Source organism: Gossypium raimondii, chromosome 11 (genome assembly GCF_025698545.1).
Source record: "Gossypium raimondii isolate GPD5lz chromosome 11, ASM2569854v1, whole genome shotgun sequence".
NCBI lineage: Eukaryota > Viridiplantae > Streptophyta > Magnoliopsida > Malvales > Malvaceae > Gossypium > Gossypium raimondii.
This window is the reverse complement of record NC_068575.1, coordinates 2,750,691-2,762,819: the sequence shown is the minus strand read 5'-3', so window position 1 is coordinate 2,762,819 and position 12,129 is coordinate 2,750,691. Positions and strand designations below refer to the sequence as shown.

Genomic DNA, 12,129 nt, shown 5'->3' with positions numbered 1-12,129 from the left:
ATTATTTTAGGATCAAATATTAAATTAAGCCTTTTTTTCATTTTATCACAAAGATACTTTACTCTTGTTCGGTGCTCTTTTTTTGCGCCATTTTATTGTTTTCTGCCACGTGTTGAAAAGTTATCCTTTGTTTCTAGAACAACAAGAGTTAATTGAAGGCACCAATAATTTTTATATTTTATTTTCATTTTTTATTAAAATAATTAATTTCATATTCACATTTTTTTGAATAAGTTGCTTGTGTCCTCTATAGTATTAAATCTATCAATTTAGTCCCTATATTATTAAAAGAATCAGATAAGTTCAATTTACAATGTAATTAACATTTATCGTATGAAAATGATATTTTCAATTGCAATTTAATTGAAAACAAAAAGATTTCATTTACATAACCATAAAAAATTGAAAATATTTATTTCGTTAAACAATAAATGTTAATTTTGTACCAATCTGGTATTGTTTAATTATTTTAATAATACAATGTCTAAATCAATTCATTTAATGGTAGAGGGACTAATTTAATCACTCCTATAATATATGGACCTCTTAAGTACATTCACATATTTAAATATCATCTAAATGAAGTTTTGATTTAGTAACGATGTTGTCGATTATATAAATTACGTATGAATTTTCAATTATATTTTTATTTTGATTTACTTTTTATAATATACTAATTTTGTTTTGATATATTTTAATTGTCAAGTTAACAGTATTTTATAATCATTATAATGAACAATATATATTATACTTCACACTTAAATAAGGGCGTAGCTATAAGGGTTGGCAGGCCCCGACCCCTTAAAATGAAAAAATCAATTTAGGTCATTTTAAATTAATAAAGGTAAAATTGCACTTTGCTCCCTAAAAATAATAAAAAATAATTTAATCCTTTAAAAAATATAAAGATGTAAACTATTAATATGATAAATTTACATTTTACTATCGTTAAAATTACAATTTAATTTCACCCTTAAAATAATTTTCTGACTTCGTGTTGCGCTTAAAACAATCGACAAATCAATTTCACTAAATAAAACCTTAGCATGAAAGGAAAAAATTCCATCTAACTTATCAACCTAAGTTATTTTTAACTTAACCATTACATTAAATTACTGTTTTTTCTTTCTTAACCATCAAGCTAAAAACATTTTATTTTTGTGAAAATATTATTTATATTGTATGACAAAAGTGTTTAGATTCAATTCCTAACAAATTCATCAACTATCTCGATTATAAGAAATCGAGCTACTAAATTGAAAATGGCATACAATAATAACCTTCTATCTTACAAAGTTATAATGTGAAATTAAGGCAACACTCGTTAAGTTGTAAGCCGCTCGATGTCATTAAAATTTTGAACTTGAGTTTTATGGATGAACAAAATAGCGTTAGGAGAACTTTATCCTCCATTTAGGTGTTTGATATGTCTTAAATTCGTATTCAATTGCAGTCTGACGTGGGATCGAGTCCAATTTGATCAGACCTATTTGTGAATCAATTTGAATTGAGCCCGTGGAAGGTGTTTATACTCATTTCTTGACTCAGGTTTAGTCTAATGCAAAAGGCAAATCTGAGGGGCACAGACAACCCATAGAAAAAAAAAAAGAGTTTCAATTCAGTCTTCTTATAAATAGAGAAATTATAAGTTAATATATATAGTAAAATTACACTTTGGCCCCTCAAAATGAAAGATTTTCAATTCAATTATCTTATAAATAAAGATATTATAAATTAATATATGGAAAAATTGCACTTCAACCTCCTAAAAAAATGATTCTTTTTGTTTAATCCCTTAAAAAACAATGAAATTGTAAACTAATAAATAATAAATTTATATTTTAATTCATGAAAATTATAATTAAATTCTAACCCCGCTAAAAGTAATTCTAGATTCGCTCCTAACGTAAAACATAAAAATTGAACTTCTTGCCCAAATTCAACTAATTAATTAAGGAAAATTCAACTCTAATTTCACAACCTAAGGTGCTAATAAGTGTTCTTAATTGAGATTAAAATATAAGGTAAACTACTCAATTGGTCATCTAATTTTTAGAGCTATTTTATTTTGGTTGTTAAAAAAATCATTACAATTTCGTCACCCAACTTTTAGGATATTTTTATTTTAGCCACCCAAGTGTTAAATCATCAATGGTGGCTGACTGTACACGTCAAATCAGGTTTGCATCATATTTATACTTTCATTTTGGTTATCGGATAAATTTTATATTTTTAAAGTTCTTATCCGAATAAAAAATTTACACATTAAAGTGAAAAAGCAATAGAAACTAAGACAACGCCTTTAAAAATTTTGTTATATTGTTCCGATGCACTTGTTTAGTTTGAGTTGCCTTTGGAGGTAATAGGTAAATGGATCTGACTATTTGGGTTAAAGAAATTATTTTAAATATATAATAAATATAATTATTATTTTAAAAAATTAGCAAACATATAAATTGGTTAGACTAGAGTCAGAGACTCAAATAAAATTTATTATATCAATTTAATCATACATTTGAGTAAAATTTTATTTTTAATATATTTTAAATACATTCAAAATAAATCTCAATAAAAACATGTACACATTTCATTTGAATCTAGACATCCTATTAGTTTCTTGTTGATTCTAGTAGCCACGTTAGTGTCTATTAACAATCTGATCAATTAACGACAGTTCCTATTAACAGAACAGTCTAAAATTTTGTATCATTGAAGCTCATTTGGGTATATATATATATTCTTGAGGGCTTTTAAAACATTTTTACCAAAAAAAAACAATAAAAAATTTAAATATAAAAAGTATGATTTTGATTTTAGTGTATATTGTACTTAAGTTTGAGATTAAATCTCTACTTTAATTCGTATAATTTGATCATCTATTTCTACAACATTTTCAATAAGTCCAAATTGATAATATTGTCAATTGCAGTCGTCAAAGTGATGATGTTGATTTTTATATATATAAATCGACCACACAATTACGGTCACATAAAAATCCAAACAACAAAATTCAACCAATAAGAATATTGCATATTTGTTGAATAACAACTTTATTTTCTATTCAAATTTACTAATAATATTATAAAAGTAAAGAATCGAACTGAGACAAATTAAAAGGTTTAAGTGCTTGGGAGATTCTTGTTTTATAGGATTTGATCAAATTAGTCCTCAATTATTAAATGGATCAATCGAGTCACTATACTATTAAAAAGAATCAAACAAGTACAAATTGTAACAGAGTTAATGTTTTCTATATAAAAATGACTTGAAAATTATTATTTTTAATTACAGTTTAATTCCCAACAAAATGTTTCATTTATAGAACTATAAAACTTTAAAAACATTAACCATGTTAAACATAAAATGACATGTTTTAAACAAGAAATATTAAACCTGCTCCAACTTGATATTATTTGATTATTTTAATAGTATATGGACCAAATTGATCCATTTAATAGTGAAGGGTTAATTTTATTAAGTCCCTATAATAGAGGGATCTCTTAAGTACATCCACCCAAATTATAAGGATTAAATTCAAAAGTTCAACATAGTAGAGGGACTAAAACTAAATTTACACCAAAAATATTTATTTTATTAAAAAAGAAATTCCACAAATTGATGTCCCATGTTTTAAAGTTTATCTTTTAAAAATAAAAACAAAATAAAAAATAAAAAGCAGACATTTGAAGAGATAGAGATACTTGATTCCTTTCTTCTTTTTTTTTTTTCTCCTTCCATCGTCAAAAACCCTACACATATTTTCTCATTGTCTTTAACTGTAAAAATAAAAAAATTAAATAAAAAAATAAAAAAAATCCCAAAAAAATATATAATTCATAAAAACAAGCACAAAGACGAGCTTTGTTTGTGTCCCCCTCCCCTAGAAATTAGGAAAAAAATGTGCAAAAATTCAGCGGTGAAGTGAAAAAGGGTTAAAAAAAAATGAGAGCATCATCAATGGCCAAGGCAAAAGCAAATCACCATGGAAATGGAGTATAAGAGCAAATGGTGAAGAAATGAACTATGGGTAAAACTGAAGAAGAGCAGAGATTAAGTTCAAACGTGAGTAGTGAAGTATCTGTGGTAGAATCGAGCTCTACAATTTCAACCAGATTCGTTGTTTGTGGATCTAAGAACACTCTCTTTGGTCTTCGATGCTTCTTCGTTTTGTTGTTTTCTCTTGCAATCTTCCTTTCGGCTTTGTTTTGGTTACCCCCTTTTCTTCATTCTTCAGATCACTCTGATCTGGATCTTGATTCTAGGTTCAAAGGTAATTTTTCTATTTTTTCTTGATTTAATTGTATGTATATGCATGTATGTATGTATGGATCTGGGATTTTTGTTTTTAGTTATTGTTCTTAATTTTTTTTTAGCTGAGAATGTATGAATGAGAAAATTTTAGATTTTATTTATCGACTTGGTTTTATTTATTTTTTGAAAAAAATTTAAAAACTTCCATTAATGGAAACTTGGTTTAAGAGTGTTAAATATTAGTTATATGGAGTGTTTGCTAAAGGAGTAAAAGGAAAGATTATGAACATTTTTAAATGATGGATTCTTTTACCACAGATGTCATCAATCAATAAAATAAGATAAAATTTCCATAAAAATTTCCATAAAAATAAGATAAAATTTCCACAAAAGATAAATAAATTTGGTAACTCCTTATATATATATATATATATATAAATTTTGGATAGATTATTATTATATTTATTTCATTTGATGCATTAAGGCTGTATAGAATATGATAATAAAGCTTCATTGGAAATGAAGTTATTTAAAATTACATTTAAAAAGTTTTGTCAATGTGTCATTATCTGGTTCATTGACCCTTTATAGAATTACATCCTTAGTGCATCAAAAATAGAAAATAAATCCATGTGATTTAGTAATTCATATTTTAATTTTCCTATAATTTAGAGTAAAATTGGACCATGGAAATGAAAGGATATCCACCAAGGTATCTCCATGGTTGTTTTACGGTCCATGAAGAATAATCTTTTCGGGGTTAAGTTAGGCTTTAATGCTTCATTTAGTGGTTTCCCCTTAGCATTTTCGGTTCTTGATACATGAGTGATGAGCACAATCGATATTTTTTAACACATTTGGTTAGTTACTGCAGTTTTTATTTATTTATTTCATAGTTCTGCTTCTCTGCTATATACATATATATACATGTTTGTGTATACCATTGAATTTGTTAAACATTTCATAGATCATTAGCATTGGATGTTATGTCACGTACGTTGTATATGAATATGTGTTGTCGGTGTTGGTTTCAGAATTATATTTGATGTATCAACTTGGTTATTGATCTCTGCATTCATATAACCATTGTTGTTGTTTATACGGTTTTCTGACTGAATTGTTCAACATTTCATAGATCAATTATTATTGGATGTTATGTCACGTATAGTGCATATAAGTACCTGTCATCGGTATTGGTTTGAGAATTATTTTTGATGTATCAACTTGGTTATTAATCTCTGCATTCATATAATAATTGTTGTAGTTATTTATATATGGTTTTCTGATCGAAGCTGGTCCGTAGGATTGGCAATTCGGTATTTGCTGTGGGGTTGACCAATATTGAATTTATAATTATGGAAGTGATTTAACATTTGGTTATTTTATTGTCCAGATCATGATATAGTAGCAAGTTTTAAAGTTGAGAAGCCGGTTTCTTTTCTGGGAGACAATATCTTGCAGCTTGAAAATGACATTTTTGATGAGATAGACTTTCGTACGAGCAAAGTATAATATTTGATCCTTTTTTGTCATGATGTATGTACTTTGTATTACATTTTTGCCTAAATTGTGATTTACTTCTTTGAACCAGGTGGTTATCTTATCTCTCGAACCTTTAACTGAATCGAACGTAACAAAGGTTGTGTTTGGGGTTGATCCTGATGCAAGGTATTCGAAGATATCTCCAACTTCTCTAAGTTTGATAAAGTCGTCGTTTGAGTATTTGGTTATACACCAAGCATCTTTGAGCTTGACTAAATCCTTGTTCGGGGATTCATACTTCTTCGAGGTGTTAAAATTCCCGGGAGGGATTACTGTGATTCCCCGGCAAAGCGCTTTTCTTCTGCAGAAAGTGCAAATCCATTTCAACTTTACCTTGAACTTCTCTATTTATCAAATACAATTATATTTTGATGAATTAAGGAGCCAGCTCAAGTCTGGATTGCATTTAGCCCCAAACGAGGTTAGGCAATCTGTCTTTTTTTATTGATTATGCTTTGTTATTTTTTGTTTTTTCGTTTTTGTATGTACCATCTGTAAGAGAGTTTATTGGCTTTAGCGTCTCTTATGCTGAATCTGATGCGATTTACTTGGCGAGTTTCAGAACTTGTATATCATCTTATCGAATTCTAAAGGCTCCACTGCTGCTCCCCCCACTATCGTTCAGTCAAAAGTTCTGCTTGCTGTAGGGAATTCTCCATCAACGCCAAGATTAAAGCAACTAGCTCAAACCATCACGGGTTCTCATTCGAAAAACCTTGGCCTAAACCACACTGTATTTGGTAAAGTTAAGCAAGTTCGCCTTTCTTCCATTTTGCAACATTCTCTTCACGGAGGTGACAGCAGTTCAAACTCACCTGCTCCTTCACCTCATCCTGTCCACAGTAATCATCATCACCACCACCACCACCACCATCACCACCACCATCACCATCATCACCATAGTGCTGATCTAGCTCCTGCAGTTGCACCCACTACATCAACCGAGCAAGGTGCTGCACCTGCACCTGAAGCTCATTCACCTACCCCTGAAACAGTTTCACCCGCATCTCAAAGGCATAACAAGGCAAACCCTCCTGGTTCCCAACATGGGAATAAAAGGATCAAGGGGAAGCCTCGAGAGGGACCTAATTTAGCCCCTGTTGCCACACCCAAAGTTTCCCCTCATCATTCGGCGGTCCCACCAAATGTACACCCATCAGCACTGGCACCCAAACCTAAACACAGACCAATTACCTACTTAGCTCCCACATCCAGTCCGCTGCCAAATGTAGCGTTTGCTCATGCCAAGCCTCCATCAAAGAGTGAACCAAATAAAGAGGATCCTGATAGGATACCTTCAGTTTCACCATCAGCATCGGCACCTTTCTGTGAGTAAATGACGTTTTCTGAATAATTAAACATATCATCGCACGCCAAACCGAATTTTATGATCATAAATTACCTGGACTATTCGTTTCATACAAATGGAGTCTAAAGATGATTTTCTTGTGCGGTGATTTTAGTCATATTTAGAAATTTAAGAATCATTATAGCGGTTGATCAGTTTAATTCATATATTTATCCATGCTCAGCTCTTTGGTAAAAGTACTATGGAAGCCCTTATACTAGAAGCCGATTGCATTTTGTCCCTTCTACTAAGAAAATAGAAAATTAGTCCTTATAGGTTAGAGTAAAGAGCAAACTAGTTCTATTAAAAATTCCAGCCATTTTTACTGTTAAAAACTGGTCTATGTACATTAGCATGAGGTACATGTAACAGTAGAAATAGATGAAATTTTTAATAGAAAAGACTAGTTTTCTCTTTAATCTAACTTTACATAGTAAAGAGGGTAAAAAGCCATTTGACTCCTAGTACAGGGGCCTTCATGGTACGTATACCCAGCTCTTCTCATGTTGAACATCGAATGAACTTCTAGATGCTTAATAATCATTATACTGGTCATTGTAACAGATCCATGCTCTAAATTATCTTCTTGCATCAGTTTGTATCGCTAGGGATTATGCTTGGGATCCGATATAATGGACTCGTGCACGTATGCTAATACCATACTCCCTCTGCATTCTGCAGGTCTTCCAACTATGCGATGGCTGCTATCTTTCCTATTAGCTATTATTACTTTACATTTATAACAACAGGGTATATCAACCTATTCTCTAGTTACAACCACTTCAAAACTGTATAATCCAAGAGTTTCTCGGACGAGAGCGAGAGCAATGCCGAAGGGTGTTGGTCTCGTGTTTCGAGTGGGGGGGATATATGCTGTTTTCTGTGCTGTAAATATGTTGATTAACACGGCAACCATTTTCAGGTCAAAAGTCACAATGGTGGCAGGGCCTATAGATTATGTGATTGCTGCTGTTTTGTTGTATTCTCTTTTGTTGAAATCAATAGAGGGAAAAAACCAAATCTATGTGCATTACTCTCCTCTTCCTTCTAATAGCATTTTTTTAGTAATCTGCAATGTTGGGTTAATTTTAGTATTATTTAAAGAGAGTTTGGCTAGGTGGATTAAATAAGGATATAGTTAAAATATCACTTTTATAGCCCCTAATAAATTTAATCTTTATACTTGAATTTCGGGTAATTTACCAATAAAAGCCGTTTTTTTTCAAAATTTACCGAAATGGGTCGATTTTTTAATTATTTACCGGAATGGGTCATTTTTCGCGAAATCGCGTCCACGTCAGCGCGATGTCAGGGTACGTGTCAGGACATCGTGTCCACGTCAGTGCGATTTGCTTACGTGGACACAAATCGCGCCTACGAGGACGCGATTTGCTGACGTGGATGAACAGTTTATGTTTTTAAGCTTGGAAAACTTTGAAAGGCCATAACTTTTCGCTTGGTTGTCCGATTGAGACGATTTTTTTTTATTTCGAATAACTTTTCGAGATCTACGTGCTGACGCAGTTTTCGTCGAAAAAGATCTTTTTTTGCCCCTAAATTTTGATTTTTTCGGTTTAAAATTGAATTTTGAAATATTCAAATCATTATTTTTCTTATTTATTTGAAGTAAACACCATATATTTTTTTACAGAATTGTCTTATATCATCCTGTTATAGGTATAAGTCAGCTCATTCCACTTTTGATAAGTTCCCTAAAATTTTCCATTTTATTCAATTTAGTCCCTAAAACCTAAATAGTCATATTTTCAAATCTAAGCTTCGTTTTTCAATTCAAATTCAAATTCATCCTTCCATAACATTCAAATATTCTTAAATACAAAAATTTAATGCTAATTTTGAAATAATTATACTTTAGTCCCTATACTCGTAACTAATAAATTATACTTTACAAATTAGTCCCTATTCATCTCTAAGCAGTTTTTCAGCGCGTAGATCTCGAAAAGTTATTCGAAATAAAAAAAAATCGTCTCAATCGGACAACCGAGCCAAAAGTTATGGCCTTTGAAAGTTTTTCAAGCTAAAAAACATAAACTGTTCATGCCACGTCAGCAAATCGCGTCCTCTAGGGCGCGATTTCCGTCCACGTCAACAAGTCGCGCTGATGTGGACGCGATTTCCTGGCGCGTACCCTGACATCAAGCTGACGTGGACGCGATTTCGCGGAAAATGGACCATTCCGGTAAATAATTAAATAGTTTGCCCATTTCGGTAAATTTTGAAAAAAAAAGGGCTTTTATTGGTAAATTACCCTTGAATTTCTACAATAAATTGGTCCTATGTTTTTTTTTATAATATTTAGTTCAAATAGTTAATATTGTTGATTATTTTGATAAAATTTTTTATGTGAAATGTTTAAATAAAATACTACTAAAAAATTATTTGGGCATCATGAGTTGAATAAGTCCATTTTAAAATTCACATCAATTACCAAAATTATTATCAGTGTTAATTATTTGAACTAACTAATGATATTATTTTCTTTTTTATTCATTATAAGATAATGGTAAAGTTACGCTTCGATTTCTCTATTATGCTCACAATTGATAATTAGTCTTTATATTTTAATTTTACATAACGTGGTCCTTTGCTTTTACAATTGCATTAATTAGTCCAAATAATTTACGATAGTTATCTTATTATTTTACTATCGTATCCTTTGAATGTTTGACAAGTGTTTAAGAATAAAAAATATTATTTGTAGTCGAAAGGTTAAAAGACGATTTTTTTCAACTATTTATAAACGTCTTGGCAAAAAAAAAAAAACTTTGAACATGGCAAAGTGGCATGGCATTGTATTTTTTCCATAGATCATATAACAATTAGACCTGTCCATGGGTCGGGCGGCCCGGCCCGACGGCCCGGCCGAAATATGGGAGGGTTCGAGTAAAAATATAGGCTCGAAATATGGGCTTGGGCAAAAAAACGAGGCCCGTTTAAAAAAATGGGCCGGGCTCGGGCTCAACTTTTTTGACCCAAGCCCGGCCCGGCCCGAATATAATAAATATATATTTTTATTTTTTAATTTTAAAATACTTTAAAAATATAATTTTTTTATTTTTTTATTTTTAAAATATTTTTTTGTGTTTATTAAAAATCGGGCCGGGCTCGGACTTATTATTTTTTCCCGGGTCGGGCCTGGGCAAAATTTTAGGCCCATATTTTGGGCCGGGCCGGGCCCGAGCCTAAGAGTCGGGCCGAAAATTTTTTCCTGGCCCGGCCCATGGACAGGTCTAATAACAATTGCCAAGTTCCAATTTTGGTCCCTATACCACTACTCAAATTTAATATTTAATCTTCGTACTTTAACTTTTTGGCATTATTTAGTTCCTCAACTTTTTCAAATATCAATGATTAGCCCAGATGCTTTATTTAGATTATAATGATGATGTAATTTTTAAGAGTCGTTAACACTACTAAAATTTCTATTAAATTCACCTCCATTGCAATGTTTTTTTTTTGTTACATGGTTATTATGTGAGTATTTTTTAAGGAAATTTTAAAATGTCACATTGGCGAATTTAATAGTGTTAATAATTGAAGTTGAATTTTAAATTGAAAAGTAGAGGAACAAAATACTTAAAAATAAAAGTATGAAGATTAAATTCTAATTGCACAAAGAGTACAATGACTTGAAGTATATTTTAACTTTTCAAAATTTATTTTATAATTTGGTTAAAAAACAATTAATCTAACACGAACCTTGATAAAAATTCATACTAATTATTTTATAAAATATAATATAATATAATTTAAATTATTCAATTCAATAATTATAATGGTGATTTTATTCAAATTGTTGATATACCATTTTTCTAATTAAATTTATTTAAATATGGTATTTTTTGGACAAAGTATAAAAATATCATTAAATTAAATTAAATTATTTTATTTTAGTTATTCAACTATTATTTTTCGATTTAAATGATCAAAATAAAACGTAATCAATAATTTAATAAATATTTTTATATTTATTTTTTTCAAGCGGGTTCGTGCCAATGGTTAGCTTAAAACTAAAAAGCCAAATAAACATAATTTTCTTATATTTTCTTATTTATTTAAAAAAAATGGGTTTTAAGTGAAAGAAATATATAAATCCATACATGAGATTAAGTTTTTGGAATAGATAGCAACTTTTAGGCTTTTCTTAAAGTAACCCAAAATTTTTAATTAATTGCGAAAGTGATCCAATTTGAAAATTATGGACGTAAATGATCTGATTTATATAGTGTTTGCCGGTGCTGCCTAACACACCGGTGGCACTAGCCTCCCATCATCGGCTAATGATTGCATTTGAAAAAAAAATTTAGTGGTGCCGCTTGATAAATTGGCGGCACCAGACTGAAATATGATAATATAAAACACTTAAAGACTTGATGAAGCGATTACCCCTTTTAGATTGGCTGAAAAAAGGTGTTGCGGCACCAAATTAGATGCTTTTCAACTTTTGGTCTGTTTGCATATTAGGTCTGTCCCCTTTTGAAATTAAATTTAAATAGGCTTTAAAAAATATAAGAATAACATAAATAAACCTTTCTCATTTTTAAAATAATAATAAACTTAAAAAATATAAAATTATTATTTAAATTTCCCAAATATACCCTCAAAAATTTCCCTCAATTTTGTATATTTAAAGATTAAATTTTGTTATTTGTCCCTTTACTTTGCAAAATTATAGATTTAGTTTTTATAATTTAATTTGATAAAATTTAGTCATTGTACCTTTTGAATTAGCCAAATTTAATATTTTTCAATATTTGAAATTTTAGCCTTGACCCTAGATTGTAGCAATTAAAATATGTTTGGTTAAATTCAATTAATAGTCATGTACTATACGCATAGTTGTAGATTTGGTCTATATTTTTCAATCGAACATTATAAGTCCCTATACATTTTAAAATTTAAAATTTTAGTTTTGACGTAAATGACCGTCGTTAATCCATTAATTAGATTTTTAGTGAGTGATGTGT

General features: G+C 30.0%; 1 protein-coding gene across 1 annotated transcript; it reads left to right on the top strand.

Moving 5' to 3' along the window:
* Positions 1 to 3,710: 3,710 nt before the first annotated feature.
* On the top strand, positions 3,711 to 8,174 carry LOC105761562 (hypothetical protein). Its single transcript, XM_012579408.2, has 5 exons — positions 3,711 to 4,270; positions 5,645 to 5,757; positions 5,843 to 6,214; positions 6,356 to 7,121; positions 7,823 to 8,174. The coding sequence occupies exons 1-5, from the start codon at positions 4,024 to 4,026 to the stop codon at positions 7,882 to 7,884; spliced, it is 1,560 nt and encodes a 519-aa protein (XP_012434862.1). The 5' UTR covers positions 3,711 to 4,023; the 3' UTR covers positions 7,885 to 8,174.
* The last annotated feature ends 3,955 nt before the right edge of the window (positions 8,175 to 12,129 follow it).

What these genes read in the sequence shown, in the direction of transcription:
- LOC105761562 (XM_012579408.2), top strand. Translation starts at nt 4,024, where the DNA reads ATGGGTAAAACTGAAGAAGAGCAGAGATTAAGTTCAAACGTGAGTAGT. An exon ending in TGCATTTAGCCCCAAACGAG is followed by an intron (nt 6,215 to 6,355) that starts GTTAGGCAATCT and finishes GGCGAGTTTCAG; the next exon opens with AACTTGTATATCATCTTATC. An exon ending in ATCAGCATCGGCACCTTTCT is followed by an intron (nt 7,122 to 7,822) that starts GTGAGTAAATGA and finishes TGCATTCTGCAG; the next exon opens with GTCTTCCAACTATGCGATGG.